This window comes from Macadamia integrifolia, chromosome 5 (genome assembly GCF_013358625.1).
Source record: "Macadamia integrifolia cultivar HAES 741 chromosome 5, SCU_Mint_v3, whole genome shotgun sequence".
Lineage (NCBI taxonomy): Eukaryota > Viridiplantae > Streptophyta > Magnoliopsida > Proteales > Proteaceae > Macadamia > Macadamia integrifolia.
In genome coordinates, this window is record NC_056561.1 from 5,221,497 (window position 1) to 5,246,947 (window position 25,451).

At 35.8% G+C, this 25,451-nt stretch overlaps 3 protein-coding genes across 5 annotated transcripts; 2 read left to right on the forward strand and 1 right to left on the reverse strand.

Moving 5' to 3' along the window:
* Positions 1-5,120: 5,120 nt before the first annotated feature.
* Positions 5,121-5,748, forward strand: LOC122079923. The gene is made up of 2 exons (XM_042646714.1): positions 5,121-5,243; positions 5,332-5,748. Exons 1-2 carry the CDS (start codon positions 5,121-5,123, stop codon positions 5,746-5,748), a joined length of 540 nt encoding a protein of 179 aa, XP_042502648.1.
* Positions 5,749-13,603: 7,855 nt separating this feature from the next.
* On the forward strand, positions 13,604-18,471 carry LOC122078678 (receptor-like serine/threonine-protein kinase At1g78530). Of its 3 annotated transcripts, none has more exons than XM_042644766.1 (6): positions 13,604-13,844; positions 14,351-14,498; positions 14,591-14,929; positions 15,044-15,298; positions 15,380-15,525; positions 17,962-18,471. In XM_042644766.1, the coding sequence occupies exons 2-6, from the start codon at positions 14,363-14,365 to the stop codon at positions 18,160-18,162; spliced, it is 1,077 nt and encodes a 358-aa protein (XP_042500700.1). In that variant the 5' UTR covers positions 13,604-13,844; positions 14,351-14,362; the 3' UTR covers positions 18,163-18,471. The 3 variants fall into 3 exon arrangements, with proteins under 3 accessions (XP_042500700.1, XP_042500702.1, XP_042500701.1); XM_042644768.1 differs by having other exon boundaries at positions 13,608-13,844; positions 15,392-15,525; XM_042644767.1 differs by lacking the exon at positions 13,604-13,844 and adding an exon at positions 13,857-13,945.
* A 1,966-nt stretch (positions 18,472-20,437) lies between these two features.
* Positions 20,438-23,643, reverse strand: LOC122078679 (fatty-acid-binding protein 3, chloroplastic). Its single transcript, XM_042644770.1, has 5 exons — positions 23,270-23,643; positions 22,325-22,426; positions 21,440-21,595; positions 21,136-21,350; positions 20,438-20,763 (listed from the first exon to the last, which is right to left on the reverse strand). The coding sequence occupies exons 1-5, from the start codon at positions 23,448-23,450 to the stop codon at positions 20,605-20,607; spliced, it is 813 nt and encodes a 270-aa protein (XP_042500704.1). The 5' UTR covers positions 23,451-23,643; the 3' UTR covers positions 20,438-20,604.
* Positions 23,644-25,451: the final 1,808 nt, after the last annotated feature.

Here is a 25,451-nt window from a genome sequence, read left to right on the forward strand (position 1 = left end):
AAATTCTAAATCTACGGATGGGATGCATGCCATAAATTGGATATAGAAGTGGGCAACGAAATTGAAGGATGTAAATATATCTCCCCGATTTTAGTTAAAGATGAATTGATGTTGAAGAAATAAACAATATTCATATATTTTTTGATTGGATATGCATACCTCTAAATGGATATGGAAGTGGATTAAGATTTTCAACCATTTGTTTATATTTTTGACTTGTATAATCTAAATCTTTCACCCTTCAATGGATATAATTTATTCAACGATTAAGTTTTCTTAGTTCTTTTCTTCATTTTGCAGAACCTAACTAAATTTCAAGATCTTATAAAATAATTAATTACTTAATTTTTTTATTATATTTGGGTCAGATAATTATTTTTTGAATTCAGATATGAATACCCTCTTACCAAACACAAATACCCCTAACAAATACGAATGCAAAATGAATTTGTATTCGACTATCCGTTTACATCTTGATAAACAATCGTCCCACTAGTACATGGTTCATTTCATTCAAAATGATGCCAAGAGCCAATTGCATGGTATTCATGTTGATGTTGAAGATACACCAAAATTCACATATATTTGTAAATATTGGGACATCATGACCATTTTCAAGCACCCTACAATTCAATGGTGTTGTTGGCCTGCTGGGAGCCACCCATAGGCTAGTCTTGGATGTGTTTCTAGAGACACTGGTGGCCAAGTCATTTCGCTTCATCAACTATTTGAATAAAAATCAAAAAATTCAATTAAAATTTTTGAATAAAATGGATAAAATTAATTTTTTATATTATATTATATATATATATATATATATATTTATTTATTTATTTATTTATTGATAATAAGTTATGATAAAAGGTTATAATCACAACCAACATTAAGTGCAGCATGATGAGCATTTATGCCCTTCACAATGACATAACACCCCTCTTTCATGGAGTCACCCCTCTTTCATGGAGTCGATGGGATAATCTCCTGTGCATGAATACCACTTTCTCATAAGTTGCAATAAGAAACAAAAAATGGATAGGAGATTAACCTGGGCTCTCTTTGGTTTAATTTGTATTTGTATTTATTTAGGTTATTTATTTAGGTTATTTCTATTTTTACATGTGTTTGGTATAAACTGATATTTATCGATTTTTAGTTTGCTTTTTCAACTGTAATTCGATTTTGGGTCTTTAAAGCCCAAGCATTTGGTTCAGTCTAATCCATTCAATGGCTCGGTCTCTTTTAGGTTGGGAGTGTGTATGGGAGCTCCTTGTGGTTTTTATTCTATGACTAAATTTGTGACTGAAATCCAAAAATGATCTTGCAAGTTAAAACATGCATGTGATGGTTCAAGCCTCAAGGTATTGACAAGTTTGGCTGCCAGGTGAATTAAAATGAAGAAAACTGAAATTTTAAAATTTGAAAAATAAATTTTTGTAATCATCACCTCTACAACTCTTCGGCCACCATGATAATGAATTGTGACTTCGAGATGACGGTTCGATGCACCGTAAAGAGACTCGGTCTATCGGCATAGTTATGGCTCTCAAACATAAAGATAAATGCATGCCATGGTTTGGCTGCCCACAACCAGCCGACTTGAGCGGTGATGGGTTGAGGGCATTTTCACCACTAGGCTACCAACCCCATTGGTGATTGCTCTATTGTTCACATTAGCTTCCTGAGGCAGTTTAATCGAAAAACAAGAGATATTTTGGTGGATCTCATTTTATGCTTAAATTGAGTGGGGTTCTTTTGAATGATTTAATATAGAAGAATGTCTTCAGTATTTAAAATTGTTGATTGGTGGGTAGGGAGATGGACAGAGGGTGGAGGGTGGGACTCAAATCCTCTCCAACCACTGCGACATCTAGCGCGCATCTTATGGTTGGAAGAACCTAGGGTGCACGTACGCTCATGTGTTGGGTTGTGTGCCCAGGTCTCCCAACCGTCGGATGATGCGCTAAGCATCATAGGAGCTGGAGATGGGCTGTCGAGAGGGGAGCCACAAGAGAGGATTTTGATTAGTATGTGGAAATTATCTTTTCTAGATGAAATTTGAGTAAATATAGGATAAGTATAAAGGAGTGATAGCAATTTTCTCATCCAATAAAAAAATATTACAACTTTTCACTTCACCACTTTGATAAAAAACAGAAGCAGTCGGTAAGTAAGGAGAAAGTTTTCCTTCACCAACTTTGAAGGAATCAAAAGTCATATTTATAGCCCCTCCTTAGTCGTGGTGAAGAAAAACTTGATCCATTTGATAAAATGAATTTTTCGAAATAAAAGAAGAAACTTGGCAAAACCATCAGAGTATAGCCCAAGCCATTACCAAACAAAGCTAACTAAGGGCCCGTTTGATAAACCTGTTCCGTTTCTGTTGTTTTTTGAAACATAAATAATAATTTATAGTTATTTATGGTTCAAGAAACAGAAACGACAAAACAAGTTTAATTTGTTTCGCCGTTTCTTGAAACAAAAATGAGGGCCATTTTAACTCCAAACCTGACATTTTCCTTCGACAATCGACGATGCCCCATTCCCTCTACTGTGAACACAACCTCCTCCATCGTACCACTCCGTAAAGTTGCACCTCCCAAAGCATTGACTCCACTGATTTTCACCCTCGTGAAGACGACTGGAGCACCCGTGAACCTCCTTCATGTCTTCTCATCTGCCAAGATTCGTCGCAAGGAGCTGCAAATCGTACCACAAGTGAGTTGTAAAGGAAGAAAAGGGAGAAATACAAGAGAAATGGTATCGATCGAGCTTGCATCACGAATTGTGGTCACTAAGGAAAAGTTCAAGAACCCTAAGCCAGCGATCTCTTCTCTATTCGGCAGGAAAAATCTTCTTCCAATTTCGACAGAAACTCATGATTCTTGTTGTAGGTTTATGATTTCGGTTATTGAAGGTTCTGAGTCTAGAATTTTCAGCCCCTAATTTTGTAGAAAGTTGTGGAAATCTATAGGTAGGGTTTATTTTGAGCCATTTTCACTGCTATCTTTCGACTACTAAGAGTCGGAGTGATTCGAAGCCGTATCTCGAAGATTAGTAAGGGGAACACCTGCAAGTAAGTGATTTTAACCATTATTGATTACCCTCACCTACGTTTCTACTTCTTTGTTTCCACTATTTGGAATGATTTTTTTGTTATTTCGAATTATTTTTCTTTCTCTGCACAAGTACTTCTCTGCTACTGTGGATTTCCATGCGTATGAAGTTTATGAGTCTTGAGTAATTTTGTTTAATTTTTTTTGGGGTTTTGTATTTTTCATTAGAAATCAGCGGCAGTAATTCTTTTTCCCCTAAGTTTCTTTTGGGTTCTGGTGATATGTTTATCTTCTGTTTGATACATTGATGTAGTGTAGATTAACCCCTATAGCACCCTGATTTCCTGTCATACTACCTCATCGGTGCACCTTCTTGTTTGAGGTGTTCTTCGACACCTGAAAACTGGTTTTTTTTTATCTTTTTATTTTTTATTTTTTTATCCAACCATTGGATCTTTGAGATATTCGGGGATTCATCTCCCTTGACTAGACACATCATGTACAAAGGTTTGTTCTTCATCTCGCCTTTAGATTGGTAGACCATAGAAGTTACTAAATTCTGAAGATTATGGAGACATTCATCATCTGCCAATCCAATCATTGGATTTAGCAAATATTTGAGGATCTTTTCATCCATTCTGGGGGCATTCTTGACCCCATTTTGAAGATCATACTGTCAGAATCAAACAAATTTTTTTTTTTTTTGTCTCCTTTACTAGTCATTGCATGATTCAGAAAAGCATTTCTCCATTTTTTTAACATTGTGGATCAAGCAGGGGATCCCAGATGAGTGGAGTTGTCACAAAAGCTAGGCTGAAGGAAGACCTTCAGTTTCAGCTTCAGCCCACTATGGACAATCTCTGTCATCTTTGCATATTTACCAAATTAGTTGATGATTTTTTTTTCTACAAACATATGATTGAGTGATTTTCATAATTGATGGAATAATATTTTGCTTAGGGTGATGAGTAGATTTCATTTGGACAATGGGTATATATCATGCTATATCCTAGACTCTGGTATGTGTTATGAAGGAAATGCATTGATTGAATTACAAGTAAGATGTAATTATTAATTTCCGGTCATTGTAACCATCATATGTAAGTTCCTTTCCCTTTTACATACGAGTCTCTAGCCTCAAATGTATTTCTTCCTTTAAAGTCTGTTTTTTATTGATTGTTTGACCTTACACTGCAGAATCTCAAGATCATGGTATTACACGGGTATAGACGTCCACATCTCTGTGATCCATTACCTCTTCCGTGATTTCTGAAATCTATGTTTTCCTTAAACAAAAGGTAAGATGACTCATCGATTCCACTAATTTTCTTGTGTATTTGGAGCATAATCATTACTATCGTTGGTTGATCTTCCATCTCGTATCCACATATGATTTCCTTCTAAGGATCTCCATATACATTGAAGATTATGATATCTTTCATGTACTTCAGAGTTGACCTTCTTTAACCATGACTATTACTAACACAGTGAAGTAGTTAGAACTTGTGTTAATTTGGGTCATATATTTTTATTTCTGTCCCAAAGCACGGTATATGAAATTAGTTTTTTGGTCATTTTCGCATTTGATTTTACATATAACCTATGTTTGTATTGTACCTTTTACCTGTTTATATTTTTCCTCACTATTCTTACTCAACAAAATAACTATGACGGACAGGTAAATTTTTTTCCTTCAAGTGCAAGTTCTACACATCTCTATGCTTATGCTTATGCTTGTTGCTTGTATTCTTTTACTTTTTCATGTTTCCTAATGCATAAGTACCATTTTTTTTGTGATTTTAAATAGTTTATTCTATAAAAAAGTGTTCGCGTAATCAATTATACATGTCCAAAGTTATGAGATCCCCAAGAACCCCTAACCCCAAAAGCACTACTATAATATGGAATGAAGCTGAATTAAGAGCATTCATCAATCATATGGTTGAGAATGTAAGGAAATGATTGAAGATCAACTCAATGTTCACAAAGATTGGATGGGAGAATATTTGTAAAGGATTGGAGGCTGAATTCAGGTGACCATTTGCGAAAGAGCAACTTCATAATAAGATGAACAAGTTGCGGAAGGAGTATAACAGCTTCAGGCGGTTGTTGGAAACAACTGGATTCAGATGGGATGCAAATGCTCAGGCTGAAACAGCAGAGGATTCTGTATGGGAATCAGCTATTCAGGTATGACCATTTATTTGGTTTATATTAGGATGATAATTTACTACTTAAACAAACTTTTATGATTACATTATCAATTTTTTATTTATAGGGAAATAAATATTGGGCAAAGTATAGAAGAAATGGTCTTAATTGGTGGTCAGAGTTGTTAGAGATCTTCTTCGACTCAACTGCCCGTGGAGATAGAGGGTTTTCCCAGTCTACTGCTGTTACTCCTCCATCTACTAACCTTGCTAATGATAATGATGATTTTCAGGAGATTGATCCTGACGACAATGATGGTAGTAGAGGCACACCCGAAATATCTGCTCCTCCTAAGTGGCAACTTGACAGGACTCCTATGGGTCGTAGGAGGAAGAGTCAGACAAGGGCAATCACGAACTCCACTCAGGACTTCAGAGATTTTGTGAGGTGGAGGTTGGATAAGGGAAACTCCTCTGCAACTTCAGCCGTAGTCCAACCTCCTGATCCTATGTATGATGGGCCACATAGTATGATGAACTACTAGAAGTTGTTGGATACTTTGGATGATATTCCATCAGAGTTGTATGTCTTGGATCAGAATAAGATACATAGTGATCCTAGTTGGTGCCTGCCTTTCATGGAGGTCCGCCCGGATAGAAGGTCATGGATGATAAGGCATCTGAAGGAGTTGTCCTGAAGTGGAGCAGTTGGTTTTGGTGAATGATTTTACATACAGATGGACTAGTTTTATGGGGAATTATTTTATGACTATTTACTACTTACATACTTTTCTACATACTCTTTTTACTAATGGTTTATGGTGTTGACACTTGACTTTTGGTGCATGTTGCTAATTTGTTTGATATTGCAAGGTTCTGGATATTCTTGGATTAGTGTTTGCCTTTTCTTACCTATTTAATACAAAGTTATAAATATATTATAATATTGACAGGTAATGCATATGGCTATGGATTGAAATCCTAACAGGATTGGTGTATGGTGTCCTTAATTACTTGTTAAATGATGATACATATATTAGCATATAGACAGTAATGCTATTAGGATTGGTGGACGTTTTTAAATGACACAGAAACTTTTGTTATGACATCATGGTAGGGATATTACTCAATCTTGCTAGTCAAGTTTATAGATTTGTTATATTTTTTTTATGACATCATGGTAAGGATATTACTTTTAGATAAGGTAGTACTTGTGGTCTGCTGAATGTGGTCATAATTACAGGAATGTCAAATGATGCCGATACCAACATCAAAGGGTCATCTAGTGATGACGATGATATTATTATATTATATCAGTTCCAAAACCTTCTAAGCACATATAGGATGCGAAAACCGCTGAATGATAGTAGTTACACTGGACCTATAATGGTAGCGGAGATTCTCACAGGCCATGCAAACTTATGCTATCAAGAGTTTACGGTTGAACGACATGTATTCCTCAACCTATAAGATAGAATGGTACATAGAGGCTAGTTAGAGGACAGTCATTACATTCGAGTTGATGAGCAGCTAGCAATGTTTCTCATGATAATAGGTCAAGGGTTGAGTAATAGGCAAACACAACGGAGATTCAATCTGTCCGGACAGACGATTAGTGTTGTCTTCCACATAGTATTACAAACTATGCTTTAGTTGTCACTTGAGACAATCAGGCCACCAAATTTTCAAGTGGTACCCCCAGAGATTGTCAACAATTCTAAATTCTATCCATATTTCAAGATAACCAGCATCACATTTAGAGTGAACAAAATTATTCAATGTTTCCACTTAAAGTTCATTGCACTGTACACAATTATATGGACTAACCTATGTGGAATGAAAAATAGGATTGCATCGGTGCTATTGATGGCACCCATATAAGTGACATCGTATGTAGGTCGGAAGAGACACGTTATCGAAATCAAAAGGGTATAATCACACAGAATGTTATCTGTGCATGTTCATTCGACATACGATTCATATTTGTGTATGCGGGTTGGAAAGCTAGTGCACACGATGCAAGGGTGTTTGAGGCAGCAAGAACCAATGATACCCTAGGGTTCCTTCATCCGCCACTAGGTACAAACATGTTATGAACTTATAGTTGTCCTTCCGTATATGTATGATATGAAATACTTATCTAATATCATACATGTTTCCATAATAATTGAAAGCAAATATTATGCTATTCACTTAGAAGATTATGGTGAGAGTAGACTTGAGCCAAGAACAACTAAGGAATTGTTCAATCACAGACACTCGTCCTTGTGCAATGTTATTGAGAGAATATTAGGTGTCTTGAAAAATAGATTCCATGTCTTAAGAAGTATGAAAGCATACGATATTGAAGATCAGACACGAATCGTGGTCACTTATTGTGGGATCCACAATTACATCAAGGAACAAGCTATTAAAGATTAGTAATTTAATGAGCTTGAAAGCGAACAACATGTTGATGACCCTATGAACCCTGATCCTTATACGTACCATGCTTCGACATCTGATACGTCCCAGAGACATTCAGTGAGACAAATGTTCATAGTGCACCTAAATATAGCCAACCAATTGATAATTTCTGGGAGAATGGCTACGATTCCATTAGATGGATCTTGAATGTTTGTCAATCACATTCATTATGTATTATATGTTTGACAAAAAATTGAGGCACTTTTTTGCTTCCAATCTGTCGTTATGGTGTTACTAATTATATTTTTTTCGCTTCACACATTATAATTTGCTACAGATGTCTTCAAGTGACACCACAATGGCAAGATGTGAATACTGTAATGGTTTGTGCGATAAGTTCACAACGAAACATGGGCCTAATAGAGGTAGATCGTACTTCAAATGTCCGAGGCATAATGAATTTTTTATGTGGGTAGATGAATTTCGCTTATGTGATTGTGGCGAGGGACAATGTAAGGTTCGCGTCTCGAAGACAGCGACGAACTTTAATCGTCGATTCTGGTGTTATCCTAAATCCAATGGGGTATAACTATTAACCTTATTTTTTTAAAGTAAGCTATTGACCTTTATTATGTGAATACATTTCGTAATTCAGTTGAATGTAATTACAGGCCCAAGAATGAGGTTGTAATTTTTTTGAATGGATTTATGGAGACAGCAATTCAACAAGTGCACTTTCATCCGATTGTGGAACAAGCAATTCGATGGTTGGAGGTCACTCTTCTTCATCAGCACCGTCCTCTGATTTTGTGAAGGGGTACTTGGAAAGAGCAATTAAATGTGAAGAGGAGAAGTCACGAGTATTGAAAAACGAAATAGATGTGTCTGAGGAAAAACGAAGGATATATACATATCCTATATGCAATTAATAATATGGACATCAACAAAGGTGATAGTTAGCGGGTAATGACAAACTGGTGGAAATATGTAAGACATTGCATACCCGGAATATTTGCATTGTATTAGTATTGTAGGTTAATATGTTTTAGTAAGAAAAATATTTAGATATAAGTTAAAATAAGGAAATTTGAAGGTCGTTCGGTCGCTTATCTTGGTAGAATGAAGGGTTATGAGTTTCTATGACAATTAAATAATGTCAAATTTTTTTGATTAAAATAAACATCAACCCATGTTCGAAACGTTTCCAGAAACAATATTTATCAAACACCTTCTTTTCCATTTCTGTTTCCAGAAACAAGTATTATCAAACACCTCCTTTTTCGTTTCTGTTTCCAAAAACGGAAATTTCCGTTTCTACCGTTTCTGTGAAACATTATCAAACGGGCCCTAAGAGAACATAGCTAGACATGTATTCTTTCAAATAATGTCATTATACAAAGAATATTTTCTAACAAGAACAATGATGTAACAAATAATCTCTAGTAATAGATATGCATTTCTTGTTCTTATCCTAAAGTTCTATATGCATTTGGCTACAATATCCAAGATATCCTATTACTTCCCAAAGTCCATATCTCCTGGCAATCACTATTAATCCTTTTTTTTTTTTTTTTTTTTGGTTGGTGGGGTGGATTTGGTAGAATGCAAAATTCACGAATTCGGCTATGTTTAGTTGCGCGGGAAACACAAATATTTCTTTGTGAAATAAAATTTGTTTTACAGAAAAAAAAAATCATTTTTGATGTCTGAATGCAAGGAAAATACAAATATATCCTTGATACAAGTGAAATATTTTTATAGAAGATACAAATTAAGTCCCTTCATTTTCATCTTTCCTAGTTCCCTTGCAAACAATAAGGAGCCAAAAGATTTAAGGAGAATTGAAAATTGTTTGGGACATGCAAGCCCAAGCCCTAACGAATAATGGATTAATGATTAATGCTTAATGCTTAATGGACTTGTACCTAAGGTCTGTTATCTTCCCTAAAAAAGGGTCCAACAAGCCCAGGACCTAAGAACTTAAACCACTAAGCTTGATTTCAGGACCCATTAATTAGGGTAAAATTAATCCAAAAAACAGAAATTGATTAGAAGGAGGTCTTTCAAAATCCAAAGTATTATGCCAAAAAACCCACCTCTTTTCTTAAATTGACAGCAAGAAAAATTGACTTGGACCCTTGGTTCGGGCCAAGTTAAAACCGAACCACAGGTTGCTTGGTTTTACGACCAGTCCTTTGGTTTTATTTTCCATTTTATGGCTTAATTTTCTATTTTTGGATTAATACAAAAAAGCTAAAAATTCTTACACATAATATACAAAATTACTAGAATTCTTTAATAGTACAAAAATAATCATGATTTAGCACATAATCAATTTTTAAACTAAAAATAAAATTTTCGGATCCAAAATAGAGTAAAACTTCACTTGTTTTAAGTATATTAGCATTAACTAACATGCTTTAAAATTTACAAAATTCAAAATATTCGTATAATTTTCTATTTTCAGATTATTAGAAAGTAGTCAAAATGCAATTTTTTTCACTCTTTCAGTGGAAAAAAATGTCACTTAATAAGATAAATTTAACATTCATTTTTTTTTTTTTATTGGTGAATAAATTTGATATTCATTGAATAAGAATCATGACTCCAAGGAAAGTAATCTGATAGAATAATCGAACCAAACACTCCTTAACAATACAAAAATCAGAATATACTTTGGTGATCAATCCTCAGATCCCAATTCATTCAAACATCAAACAACCAGCTGGTATCGTATGACAATAAGGCATGAGATCGCCGCTTATTGAATTGAGATTTTTTCTATTGGTGCTCTTGATTCTTAAAAACTAAATAAAATTAATAATAAGCCTCTACCCAAGGTAAGACTCTACTTTCAATTTTTTTTTTTTTTTTGGGGGGTGTGGGGATGTTGGAATGAGTAGATTTATTGACGCATGAATACCGCAAGGTATCTAAATTACAGAGTTCATACAACAAAGGAGTGAGATTTGGCCAAATTGTTTGACACGCACAAGACAGAGGGCCCTTTGGGTCAGGAAGTCAGCTACACTATTAATCTCCCCAAAAATGTAATGAAAGGAGCAAGACGCAAAGAAAGTAACCAAGTATTTAACATCCCGAATGATACTTGCTACTTCTACTGGTTGGGGCAATCTCTCTGATTGGAAAGGTTCACCAGCTCCTTCTTGTCAACTTCTGCTTCAAGATGCTTGATACACCCATAAATGGCTTGTAGCGATCCTCCCCTTAGAACAAGGGCTTCAATTTGCAGAGTTGGGACTAAGAATCTCGATCTGATACAGATGAAGAAGTAGGTCCTCTTTTATCTTCTTACAATAAGCATCCAAAATTTAATTTGTTGGCATAAAGACTTTGGGGCTGTGTGTTGACGGATGCCTCTAGTTTGGGTTTCCCCGTGATTGATCTATACTAACACGGTTTAAATGTGATTTTATGTAACTATGATTATCCTTGGGACTGAACCATAAAACCGGGTTCGAGGGGTTCCTCGTTCGTAAAAAAAAAAAAAAAACTTTAGGGTGCCAGATTGGGGTGAATTGTGGAATGTAGAAGAATGTCCTGGCTGTTGTCTTTATTTGACCGGTAAGGGGGGCATTGCCACTACAAATTCATGAAAGTCCTTGTGAGCTTGATAGATCCCTTTAGGGGGGAATGATCAATGTCATTAAATATGAGGTCATTGCATACCTTGCATAGGTGCCAACGAATAAAGCCAACACAACCCACGAGTTCTTGTTTGACCTGTTTCCTAGTTGAAGTGACCCAACTCTAGACAAACTAAGGGAGGCAGGCATGCAGGCATCAAACAACCATGATCCAAACAAATCAAACAGCTCACCTTATATGAAGTCGACTAGCAAAATGAGATAGGACTGTACTAAACATTTTTGGTGAATGATGCTGGAAAAGGATATCCATCTAGGGTCATTAATGTCTGTTCCATAGTTTTGTGATTGAAGAAAATCTTCCTCTTTTTTTTTTTTTCTTTTTAAGAGAAGGAGATAGGGGGTATTTTGCTCTTTGAACAAATAGGGGTGTAACATAACTCTAGAATTTTTATGAACCCTTCTCCAATCCCCTTACCACCTTAAGGTTAGCCCCACGATTTCTATGGTTCTCATAAGAGCTAGCAACTCACTTGTGTATGTGAAGACGCACACATGCATCCGGGGGATATAGTCGGGGTCAAAAGTCTAAACACCCTTATTTAAAAATATTAATAATAAAATAAACATTCTGCTTAAATCAATGAAGCTATCTAATTTGAAGATTATTTTAAAAAAATGTTAAGCACTCTTTAGAAGTCCTAATGAGAAAACCGAAAAACTAGAAAAAAAAAAAAAAAAAAAAAGAAAAAAAGTGAGTTGTTTAGCAATTAGCACACTCACATCCGTTGTATTCACCTTGGACTGATCCTCTACATATATTCCATGGTTGGGAGGATCTGATTTGCAAGGTATTTGTTGAGTATTAAATCGATCAGTATTTTTATAAGGATAAGAGAACATTACTTTCTGATCTAGATACATGTTAACAGGAATGACCAATAAGATAACATATGCAAGTATATGAGACAACAAATACAAACATTTTTGCAATCTTTTCACATCCGTTGTATTTTTTAAGTTGGTCCAAGCCACCATTTTTTTTTTTTTTTTATAATTTTAAAATCACTTTGAACTTTTTAATAGTCAAATCACTTCAAAGTTTGAACTTTGCTTTCGAGCACACCAACTATATTTTGTTGAGCTGAGAAAACGTGACCTAAAACTCCAAATTGTTGCATGTGGGGTCGTCTATATCACAAGTTCACAACGATCGACATTCACCCATGTTTGCCGACGACAAATCCCATCTAATGGCCCCACCACCTTTTGACCAATAAGCCTCTGACACGGTTCAGAAAAAAATCCAAAATAAGCTCTCTAGGCTCTAGAGTCTTGCACAGGACCCATGTCATGAGATGGAATCCAACTGTTCCCACCACCATCTGGTTGTACATTTGTTCTACCTTCTACTATTAGAAGGATAAAAAAGGGTATATTTGAAAAAAAAAAAATGATAAATGTTAGACGCTGATTCCTATGAGCAGCTGATCCATTTTTGTTATGAGAGATTTACTTTCCTTTTCCTTTTTTTTCCCTCCAAAATTGGAACAGGAAAACTAGATATGCCCCTTGTCTCTAATTCAGAGAGTATTGTTGTCGTTCTCAGTTAATACCAATATGCTACGGCTGATCAATCTAATAATAATAAATTAGAACCATGATCCAAACTCACTGCCACTTACCCAAGGTTATGGGTATCGGCATTGGCTTCTGTGTTGATATCTAGTGATACCCATATTGATAGGCTTGTATTGATTTCATTCAGAAAAGAACATATATTGGCCGATGCCAGTGATTAATCGTATTGATATCATTGATCAATATGTATCTAATCTACAAATAGAGATGGTCATAATTACTCTACCTTTATTAAGCGAATACCCGAAATACCCTTCACTATTCATAGAGTCTCATATGAGTCTCTACAGTTCCAAAGAGGGTTGGTTAAGAGATTTTTTCTTCACCACAGGTAAAAAAAGAAAATTGAGTCTGAAAACCTTGACCAAGAAAATAAACAATCTCATATCATGGAAAGTTGGAAACAGTATCCTCCTTTGGTGGCAAATGTATAAAGCTCCATATGCCTTAGTGGGTAATGGGTTGGTGTCAGACCTCAGGATTAAACTTTCATAATGTTACAACTGAAATAGATCATCAAAAGTCCTAAATGTTAGGCAGATGATGAAAATGATTAATCATCAGTTTCGCTTTCACATCTATAAGAGGGAAGAAAAAATAAAAAAATAAGGAAACTACCCAAAAAGTTGGATATTTCATCTCATTACCTTTATAGATTCCAAACCTCCCACAAAAATGGAAGGAAATTAGATTTTAGGTGAGAGAAAGCAATAATTGCATGTGATTCATCATATGTTTACTGGGTTTGGTTGTTGCCGTATTAAATTTTGCTGTGTACACACTGAATCATATAAAGGGTCCATACCTGTTATTGCAGCTGGACACTTCATTTGGTTTTGGATCACAGGCTTTCTTATGTTCAGAATCGCATTGAAGTCGACAGATTTGTTTACTATGTACTTAGTTAATCATTTTTTTCGTTTTCTGAATCTGATGGAGTCTTCAAGATAAGATCTCACAGTTGGGTCTGTTCTCTTCATTTACAGGTAAGCCATTCAGAACTCTTACAGAAACAGGGCTTTGAAGATTCAAGTTAGAAATGAGCTAATTTTCATGGGTTGATGCTGGTTTTGATTCTCCTTGTTAAGTCAGTTCCCCTGAGTTCTCTCTTGTTTAATTCCTGTATCTGTAACTAAAGGAAGATGTGTCTTCAGAAGCCATATTCTACTGATGATTCCCTCTGTTTTATACATGACATTAATCATGTTCTATGAACATCTAATTCAAATGGTCTTCTGATGATTAGAAACAATTTAGAAACTTGTCTTGTTCATATCCTGTCCTGAAAATGAATGTTGTTTATACATGTTATGTCATTTGGTTATGCCATTTTGGGCTTTTCCTGAATACTCTGATGCTTTGAGATTTGATAGTAATGTTTGACTCCTGCAACTTGATATTATCAGAGGCATTGAATAATCAATATTAAACTACTGATACTGCAAAGTTTATTTTTACATGAATTCACATCTGCTCTGAATTTCCTCTTCAGCTGTACAGAGAAATGGGAAATGCCGCAATCTTGGCATTCTATATCACGGTTTGCTGCATTGCGTTTGTCGTCTCAAAGATTGTAATCTCAGTACTCCTTTATCGGAGATGGAAAAGAAAGCATAGTATTTTCCGTGATAGTGCCTCAGGTAGAAAAAATATTCCTCATAGTAGTTAAAGAGTTTGAATTTGCAATTTTGCAAGAAAGCAAGCTTACTAAAACTCTATGCGGGGATTACAGGAGGAAAGATGGTAATGTTCAGGTCTCCAACAATTCAGAATCTGACCTCAGAGATTTTCTTGAAGAAGACATTGAAGTTAACCAACAAAGACATCATCGGATCAGGAGGTTATGGAACAGTGTACAGACTAACCATTGATGATTCCACTGCCTTCGCTGTAAAAAGGCTAAACAGAGGTAACGCAGACCGTGATCGAGGATTTGAGAGAGAGCTGAAGGCAATGGGAGACATAAAGCATAGAAATATTCTCACTCTTCACGGATATTACACTGCCCCTCAGTTTAATCTTCTTATATATGGTCTCATGCCCAATGGAAGTTTAGATACTCTGCTTCATGGTATGCTGCTATGAAGTCTACCCAAATAGTTTTATTTCTCTGTTATCACCAAATAATTGCCACTTCTTCAGTTTTTCTTTTGTTTCCCCCATCTCAATGTAGATGCTAATGCAGGTAGATCAAATGAAAAGATGCATTTAGATTGGACTTCAAGACACAAAATTGCTGTAGGCGCTGCACGAGGCATTTCATATCTTCATCATGATTGTATCCCTCACATTATACACAGAGATATCAAATCAAGCAATATATTGTTGGACCAAAATATGGAAGCTCGAGTGTCTGATTTTGGATTGGCCACATTAATGGAACCAGACAAGACTCATGTTTCGACATTTGTTGCTGGAACTTTTGGTTATTTGGCTCCTGGTAGAGTTCCTATGTTCATGTTTCCATCAGTTCTCCCTCATCACATTTCTCTGAGAGTGTTCTTTTAGATGATTTATGCAGGATTTTTTGCAGAATATTTTGATACAGGGAGAGCAACTGCAAAAGGAGATGTTTACAGCTTCGGAGTTGTTCTGCTCGAGCTTTTAACAGGGAAGAGACCTATGGATGAAGCATTTATTGAGGAAGGCACTAAGCTGGTCACATGGGTAAGAGCACCATTTCATGCAAGGGAACTTTCAACAGAAAATAGTTCCCCTCCCCTTCACTCCACCCCATTCTTTTTTTCCTCTCATCTAGACTCACACTTTTTGGATAAAAGACACAGGCCCCATCTGGTTAAAACGTAAAATGTTTTAATGTAAGATACAAGCTATATTTTTAAATCACTGGTTATCCACTGCTTAACAAGCACATGATTTTTGAATTGGATGAAAAATCTGGAAAATTTAGAATGTGCTTAAATTGGCTTTCATAGTGTCAAATATTTAAACTCCTGAAAGTAGCCGCCTTTTTACTTCACACATCTGTTCTCTGGTTTTTACAACTGGTATTTCTTATGGATGGATAACAGTCATATGATTACCAAAGCTAAGAGATTATTATAAATTCCCTTCATCGCTACTCCTAAATTCAATCATACTAGAACATTTATGAGGTGTACTACTTCTTTACAAGGTTCACAGATTTCATGTGTGAATTGCATGCATGGCTTCTTCTGCTCCTTCGTTAATAAATTTCTGATATTTTTCACCCTTTCCTGTAAAAGAACTATGAACAGATTGTTCAAGCATATATATAATAATTTTCTGACAAAAATCTCCTAGAGAGAGCCCTGTTGGTCACTGCACTGCTCTTGCTCCTAAATTATCCAAATGCTACCAAGGAAGAGAATCTCCATAGGAGCTTTAAGATATTTTTGAACTCCAGACATTAGCTGGTTGCAGGTATAGGGTCTAAGAGGTTATTATAGTTATGTTCTACAAATGATAATGCTTGCAGTGGTATCATTTTACCAGCCTAAGAGAGTAAGAGATCAAAAGGATGGATTCACTTAACCTGAGAGATTACTCACATCTTGTATAGCCTAAGCAGCCTTTCAACCAACATTTATTTAGCTACTAACCAAGTAACAGTTTTAGTGCACAACTTGTAGCCAGACTTTCATTACCTCTGATAAAGAGCTGTTACCTGATATGAGTCCCACTATCACAAGGCCTAGCAGGGGTGGACTGGAGACCGACTTAGCCTTTGGCACTATTCATGTCCACTGTAGATCTCTGAAAATTGATCTTATTCTTTCTAATACCTAAACTTTCTTTAGAATTCAAATAAATTTGATGCTAGTACAAAATTCGAACTTCCTAACACAGAGGGATTGACCAAAAGCTCACAGGAAAGTGTTACTAACTCCTAACAGAAGCCACAAAAACTTTTTTGGACTAGACAAAGAAAAAGTGTTAGCTAAGTCCTAACAGAAGCCACGAGCTTTTTGGACCAGTCAAATTACCTTGAGGGCTGCAGCTCTCACCCAATAGTTCTACCTGGTTTATCATACCAACATGGATCGATCATTGGTTGACTGTAGTATGCTATACTTAAAATGCCCATAGCCTGTGTACCTTGGGTTATTGAAAAAAAAAATGGATCCTAGGATTTCTAGGGCAATTTGGTTGATCTCCAAAGAGAGAAGCATCATTGGGATTGGAACCAGTTCTAAAAATGCTCCTCGCCTGCTGTATCCAGATACGTTTCCTAGCATCATTCCTGCGTCTTGGAGACATGCTCTGCTGCCATCCCACCACTTGATTGCTTCTCATTCACAAGAAATATAGTCCCAGATGACGAATTTAACAGTTCCTAACATCAGCCACTAACAATACCCAACTTCATTTTGCTCAGTCCCCCAATGTAAATACCACCAAAAACCTCACTAACTCTTGCAATTCTTCCAGTTTATTGCATCTGAAGGAGTACAATTCCACCTTGGTCACTGACTTATTTCATCACCAGTTATCATCCAGTTCATGGTTATGTTAGCCCAAAGTACATAAAAGATATCAAAGCCAGGAGGTCAGTGGATCGACTCCCATCACATGGGTGTGTGAGTGTGTATTTAGTGTGTATCCCCCCTCCCTATCAATCCCCCTACCCCTCTGGTGTGCATGAGTAAAGTCCCCTTGGGTAGTTCCTTAGAAATAAAAGAAAAAAAAAAAAAGGAGTGATTTCGTTTTCTTGTTTTTTTTGTTCCCTATTGTACCATGTATTAGAAATCAATTTGCAATTTTCTTATTGTCATCTGACATAAAATTAACTGAATGGATCTCTTGTGTCAAACATGTCCCTACTTTCATGATACTTATCAAAGTTTTTTATTACGAAACACCAAAGAGAGTTTTTTTTCTTCTTTTTTTTTTTCAGGGAACAGGTAAAATAACTAACCAGAGTTGCACTATCATTTATCATTAAATGCAAATGAAGTTGCAATGGATCCAATTCTTTTTCAACACCAATAGTTTCACAAACTTCATTCTGCATTTCTTTTAGGTTTAAGGGTTGACCCTTATCCTGTCAAACACTTTGTTCTCATGCTTTAATTCACCACACATTATATTTGACAATAATCAATTTGCGTGATGTAACAGGTGAAAGCTGTAGTTGATGACAAGAAGGAAGAGCATGTAATTGATCATACCTTAGGGTGTTGTCCATTGGAGGAAGTTAACAGTGTATTCAGTATAGCATTGATGTGCCTTGAATCAGATCCCTCCAAGAGACCAACCATGATTGAGGTTCTTAAGATGCTTGAGCAAATAAAATCCAATAAAATTGTATTGGATTCTTGATCTCTATATTATGTGTTCTCTTTCCTGAGTGGAAGCTTGTTGCTGTTGATTAAAGAACGCTTCCTACACTGATCAATGTAGTGGCAAATGTAATCCAGTCAACTTCTGGCTCAAATCCTAAGAATAGTTTCCTAACCTTCTTTCTTTTCTCCTAGAAAGAAATTCAAGAATGCTCCTACTTGATGATCTGGTTCATTTAGGTTTCACAACAGCGGTTTGACACCTCCTAGCTTGAATCAATTATCTGGGCCTTGGTTGGGAATCTCAGACTGACAATATTTCAATGTTGAAACTTCCTTCAGTTGGTCACTGCAAGCTGTTAAACTACACTCCATCCAGTTGACCCACAATATCAACCTATTTTTTAGCATAACCTATGCATCACATTTTATGGCACTAAGCATGTTGCACAGCAGCTCAATTTTTGAATGAAACAGAAGAGAATAGGCTCTGAAAGAAATAACGAGAACGATAGACTAAAATCACAAGTTCAATGTAGGTGGCAGAATAGCAAGATATTATTTCTCTAATATCAGTGTAATGGAAGATGATAGTAAAATAACCTCACGTATCAATTCATTGATGTATGGGGCTTAGAGATATCCCAGATAGAGAAATGTAGATGAAACACCAATGTTTGACTAAGAACATACTGTGGTAAAAGCAATGGTTCAACTCCGGATGGAAACAGGGTGGAAATGGGATGGGCTTTGGCATACTCAACCTTAACCTGAACGAGCCTAACTCCAACCCAATCCATGGATGGCCAGGGTTTGGCAAGAGATTCTAAGCCAGGGATAGGAGCTAATGGGAGGGGAAAATAATATTTGCCTTCAAACCTGATTCATTCATACGATGACTGGTAAAATTAATTTAAGCTCAAGCCGTTGCCTTTATTAAATTCAATAAAAGGGGTCCGTCATTCAAGCATGCAGTTCCCTACAAAAATGATAAGAAATTATAGTCCTTGTTACTGAATTGGTATTCATACGCCAAGATGATAGTTAAATCCATATTGATACGAACTTTTGAAAATCTGAAAATTCCCAAGAGTATCGGTACCGTATCGGTACGTATCGAAGGTATCGTGCAGTATCGAGCCGTATCGTACCGATAGATACGGCTACTTAAGTGTGAATGTGCCTTTTGTTGTTTGAAACAAACACTTCACACTCTCACCAACAGTTTTCTATATTTTGCTTCTTTCTTCCCCTTTGATTCACACACCTTTTGTTGTACCGATTGAAACTTAAGTGTGAATGTGCCTTTTGTTGTTTGAAACATAGTCCAAGAAGAACCTTGAAGGCTTGAATTTGAAAGTTGAAACATTTAAATAGTAAGTTCTTGAATCTTTACTCACTTTTTTCAACTTTAACCTTAGATTTTCAAGTTTTTTTTATAAATCTAAGGTTCATCATACTTAGAATCACATTTTGTGCATCATTATTACATGAAATCATTGGATTTATAAGGATTTACAAACTTTTTTCAAGAGAAAATGAGGGTTTCAATTTTTTTCATCATACTTAGAATCACATTTTGTGCATCATTATTACATGAAATCATTGGATTTATATGTTATGTAAAAACAAGTGTTCTACAACTTCCATGGAAATTTTTGATTTTTCTCAAAAAAATATATATTTTTTAATTTTTTATTCGGAAATTAATTTTTTTTAAAAAAATCCCCAAATTTTTTTTTTTTTTTTTTTTTTTTTTAGAAAATTTAGTTCATTCAACTCTTAAAAATAATGTCATAACTTATAATTACTAAATACATGATTTCAAATGAAACCCACATTTTTTCCCCAAAAAAGTTTTTTTTTTTTTTTTTTTTATTTCTTAGATCTACTCAAATATATTGGTCCACACTTTGTTGATTTTTTATATGTTCTTTAAAAACATTTAATCTACAACTTCTATAAAAAAATTTAATTCTTCTAAATAGTTTGTATTTTTTATTTTTTTTTATTTGTCTATCAATACGATACCCTCTACTTAAGTATTTATGCATTCTACATGTTATATATAGCTTTTTTTAACTGTTTTTTTATGCAAAAGTGTATAAAAATGTGTTCCCTATCCATTTATGTGTGTATCTTTAACGTATCTTAGCGTATCTCCGATACGATACGATACCCTCCGATACGTATCTTAATTTTGACCGACCGATACGGTGACCGATACAGATACTTTAATCCTTGGTTATTGTCAAAATATTTATTTCAAAATTGATACGTATCTTAATTTTGACATATTGTTTTTTGCACATGACTGCAGCCTATCCATTGCTCTGGCCTTTCCATTTAAAGCAGGCAATGTAAACTAGGAGGAAGATCTTACAGCATTACAGAAACTGAATGCTTCGTAACAAACAGAGAAACAACAATATAACTACTCTTGAAGATAAAACTAATAAAACCAATTGGTAGTGCATGGCTTCTACTTGAGGACCACTGACAACCCCTCAGCAACTGAGGCTTTCAAGGAAGGTGACACTGGAGCATCTCCAAAGAACACATCGAAGAGGGCCTTATTTATGTTCACCGATTCAATTGTAGCATCCACAGTAGAAGGCAACCCATTAGAGGAGATGCAAACCTGAAATAAAACCATCACAATGATCTGATTCCAAATACAACAACAAACTCATCCTTATCCTAACTTAATGGGATCAGCTACATGGATCCGTGCAAAAACTAAAAAGTAAAGTGGGAGTAAAGGTGAGGAAAAAAGCACAACAATAGCAACTCAGGAAAATTTCAGCTAAATGGGGTCAGCTTCATGGATCTGATTTCAAATGCTGACAAAAAATGAATATTAAAAATAAAATAATCTACATAAGCATGTTTAGAACATAGGCTCATAGATACATGAAAGATTGGTATATGCAAAGATACAATGCACTCATATCTATAAGGAATTATGGGTGTGGCATGCAATCATATCCTCATGCATTCAAGACTGACTTACTAGCATCTTTGATGGATCAACCCAGGTCAAGAATATGAAAGTTCCTTTCCTAAGAGAGCGCCCTTGAAAGATTCTACGGAAAATTGAAAGTGTAGATTCATCAACAGGACTAGGTGCTTTGATTCGTGGGGAGACAGCATCATCCAATGCATCCCAGAAGGTCTTGCCATCAACATCTCTTACCATAACAATCTGTAATGATTTCTCCACAGGTGCTGCACATGAGGTAGTTTAATTCAGTACTTCCAACAGAACTTCACTTTTAACTGCAAACAATCGTGTGCGAAACATAGATCACCAATACCCTGAAAAATTGTTGCAAACAATGATGAATCCAATTGAATGTCAGTAGCTGATCTTCCTTTCCAAGCATTTAATTTTTCTATGGCAGATTTATTTGCATAAAACCCTGCAGCATAGACCTTGACACCAATGATTGCAAAAACCTTCTCCCTATATCCTGCAAAAGTGTCCAATTCATGGAGCAAAATCAGAAAAAAAGACAAATATTTTTCCTTAAAAGATGAAATTTATTTAAAAACAAATCCAAAAATAAGAGTGCAGGAAGAAAAGACCAAAAGCAGGACACTTGTCACAAAAGATGACCAAGGAAAAAAATAAAAAGGAACAAGGATGATAAGTACTTACTACATGGAAGAAACAGAATATGAACATCTAGGAATAGAATATATATAATGATACAGATCCAGAAGTATGCAGAATACAACTAGCACAAATAATCAACAAGCAAGAATAGGACAGAGCAAAAATTGACAAGAAAATGTTAAGAAAAAAAAAAGTCATGCCCCGATAACACTCTCTTGGAGACATGTCGAGGCTGGCTAAACAAAAAGGTGCAAATTGTATGCTATCTAAATGAGAAATAACTCCAACAAGCAGTTGGCACCATAGTAACAAAACTATGAACTTGAAATGGGGCTGGGTCAGTCTAGATCGACTGTGGGCCAATTAGGTTACACGGATGACATATTTAATAGTAAAATACAGATTATGATTCTCCATTAGGAGGATTAAAGATTCTATCTCAAGCAAAAGGTGACATAAAAAGATAGCCACAAATTCAGTATGGATTGTTATTTGACCTCTACGTCCTTTATGGAACTAGAATAATTTGTTGTGGCAACTTTTTTTCTTTTTAAGAAGTCAGTCAGCAATTAGAGCAACTGACCAGTGCCGAGCAATGCCAACGAATTTGAGCAGCCTGGCAGGCTCACTGTTGTCTGAAATTTGACATTTGTTGCAGGCTCCACAACATATTCTGCACTGTCAACTGCAAACCATACACCAAGAAAGCAAATGAAGTTATAAAATCTTTGATTGAATCATGATATTAGATTTAAAATTGGAAAGATGGACTACTACAGAGAGACTTCAACATTCACCATACTGATACTACTCCATCCAATCTAGTTTGCAACAAACTTGAAATTCAGGCAGATGCTTGCAAAAGGAGCAAAGACCAAGCATGCGTTGTGATACACTGATACCTTTGATTCAATGTGGTTGGACATTGCACTTGTATCTTCATTTTGGGCCATTTTTTACTTCTTTTAGTCAGTAAAATAGCAGAAAATAATTAAACTCATCCCTTCTATCAAAATCTATGGAAACCTTTGTTTCTTCCTCCCAATCGATTCATGTGCAATTCGAATTGACGGAGGCCAATCCCATGCCCGATTCTCGGTTTTTTAAACCTTGTTGTAAGCCTATCCTCTTATCCTTTCATCCTCTTCCCCATCCCCACCCTGGAAAGGAGGAACCATTAGCATTACATTTTTTTTTTTTTTTTTAATAGAATTTGTAATGAACAGGTAAATTTTGAGCCTTGCATTGGTATCTTACAGATTATATCAACAAGAAGGAAGACAGAAACACCAAATTAACTCCAACTGAAATTACTCAGAAGGAAATGCATAAAAATTAGACTGATTAGTGAAGCAATGAAATTCTGAGCTCTGGGAATTTTAATTAGTTCTTTGCTTGTGCCATGACCAAACAACCGAAAGAAGTGGAAGTGTATTAAATAAGAAACCATTAGAATTACAAATTACTATATCAATCAAAGTCAGGAAAACGAGAAAAAAAAATCTGAAGAAGAATGAAAGCATTTCACCTGAAGAAGCAGCCTTCAGAATGAAATGAGTCCGAAGATTTGTGTGGAATGTGGATAAGGGCGGAAGGTTAACGTTTCTGAGATGGATTTGGCTGAAAAATCGAGTTGGGTTTCTTCCCCGAAGAAAGGTTTTGGGTTTAGTTGGAATCAACGAACACTGTGAGGTAATCGTTCCCACCATTTGGACTGTTTTAGACTTGTCCTGCAATGGGTGGCGACTTGCAGTTCTGAACTTCTTATTTTAGTAGATCAACATAAAACTCATGCCCCATCCGTTTTCTTTTTGGTTAGAAATGCCTACCGAATTAGGTGAATGTACCATTGTGTAATTAAGACCAACTTTTTGTTTTTCTTTCTTGATATTTGAGGAAACCATTTTCTCTGGTTATTAGATCCGACTGTGTGGCTCAGAATTTTGAGAAAGAAAGAGAGTAGACAGGAACCTCGATTGAGTTTTGAAATTCTTGCAGTTCATTTGTTTCAGAAGGGGTAAGCTTAGCTTTCACATTAGCCATTAAAATGCTTCATGATGTAATAAATCAACTATAAAACCACAATAATGATTTTCCAATTATGTAATTGAAGTTACTGAACTACTGAACAGGGTTGTGTTCCTCTTGTTTACTATAGGACTAATTTTCTCTTTTCTGAAAAGAACAAATAGGGAGGAAATTTTTTATATGGGGGTGTGTGGTTCCTGTGCGAAGATCAATAGGAGCTCATGAGGAAAGCATCCAGAAAAGAATTATTTTTCCTTCATGGGAGTTTAAGTCATTTTGCCCCAATGTATCGAGACGCAAGGGCCACTATCACCCATGAAAACATTTTTACTAAAAAAAGACATAAATGTTGATCAAACTATGCTCAAGGAGCTTACTTCAGACCATATAAACTATAGAAACGCAACCCTAAAATGATATAGAAGATAATGGAAAAATAAGAACAAATAATGCATAGTGGTTTATGAGTTTCGGCAAGATTACCTACGTTCTCGGTGAGATGAGATCTTACTTTACTATCAATGGAGAATAGGGTTACAGCGTTCGTCCTCACACCTCTCAGTATTTCTTGCATTATAGAGAAAGAAACACTCACTACAAATATATAGTGAAAAAAACCTTAATCCTGAAAGTACAAAACTGTCCTCAATAAAAAATTCGAACTCGGGGTGCTACACCCCAGCTATGCAGGGGGCCTCCTGCCCCCCTTGCAACCCCGACGGCTTGCTAACCGCCTAGTTGGACCGCCGTCCTACCTGTCAAGACACCTGCACTAGTACTTCATGAATTAAACTGTGATAAAATACAAGATATTATACACCAACAATAAACATCTCTTTAAGAGGCAGAGATGATTAGCATAACAAAGTTAAAGAGTCCCAACAACCGCCCTCTCTAGATGAACCTAGATCACCACCCATACATTGAATGTTTAAAATACCATTCGGTGATGATATTTATGTTTTACTTTTGCTTCCATAATAAATGTCTCTTTATGCACTCTCAATTGTAGCGGGTGGGACTTTTACGAAAAAAAATTGTAGCAGGTGGGACGCATTTCATCAAATCTCTTTAAGAAAGCAATTAATAGGTCTCATCAAATTAACGCGGACAACATAATACTCTGCTTTAAATCTCTATATTGAACCATCACAGTTGAGGTTAGTTTCAGAACCCGGCTGGAACCAACTACATTCATTCAAGTGAACAGGGAAGAAGAACCAATGTCTAATTTTTAAGTCAAAGCACTCAGTTATTCGGAATCAGATCTTTTCTAGCGTGCATCCGATGGTTGGGGGTGCATGTCCAGGTGCTGCAAGCCATCTGATGAACGCTGAACGTGCTGTAGAGGATCCGGGTCCCAATGATTCATGCATGGTATTAACTCATCTCCCAATGTCTGGTTTTTGGAAAATTTTTATTTATCCTCCAAAGGTTCCCCGATTTCTTTTAGAGATTTGAGGATTTGATAAAGAAACATTATGAAACAAATAAAGAACATTCTGCTATTTGGTAGGATTAAGGATTTATTTTTTGACCTTTTTTTTTTCTTTCTATTATGTTTGCAGGTTATGGGAACTGCCAAATGCATAATACTGAGAAAGCTTCCTTTTTCCATGAACACGACTATACGTATGGGTTATTTCCTTTTTGGCTACTTCCAAGGATTAAATGGCTTTCAA

Bases quoted from the DNA above. Each gene is read 5' to 3' on its own strand.
- LOC122079923 (XM_042646714.1), top strand. From the start codon at position 5,121: ATGAACAAGTTGCGGAAGGAGTATAACAGCTTCAGGCGGTTGTTGGAA. The intron at 5,244-5,331 runs GTATGACCATTT...TTTTATTTATAG, and splicing joins TATGGGAATCAGCTATTCAG to GGAAATAAATATTGGGCAAA.
- LOC122078678 (XM_042644766.1), top strand. From the start codon at position 14,363: ATGGGAAATGCCGCAATCTTGGCATTCTATATCACGGTTTGCTGCATT. The intron at 14,930-15,043 runs GTATGCTGCTAT...ATGCTAATGCAG, and splicing joins TTTAGATACTCTGCTTCATG to GTAGATCAAATGAAAAGATG. The intron at 15,526-17,961 runs GTAAGAGCACCA...GTGATGTAACAG, and splicing joins GCACTAAGCTGGTCACATGG to GTGAAAGCTGTAGTTGATGA.
- LOC122078679 (XM_042644770.1), bottom strand. From the start codon at position 23,450: ATGGTGGGAACGATTACCTCACAGTGTTCGTTGATTCCAACTAAACCC. The intron at 21,351-21,439 runs GTATTGGTGATC...CCTCATGTGCAG, and splicing joins GTTTGCAACAATTTTTCAGG to CACCTGTGGAGAAATCATTA. The intron at 20,764-21,135 runs GTAAGTCAGTCT...GTTTTATTTCAG, and splicing joins TTGATCCATCAAAGATGCTA to GTTTGCATCTCCTCTAATGG.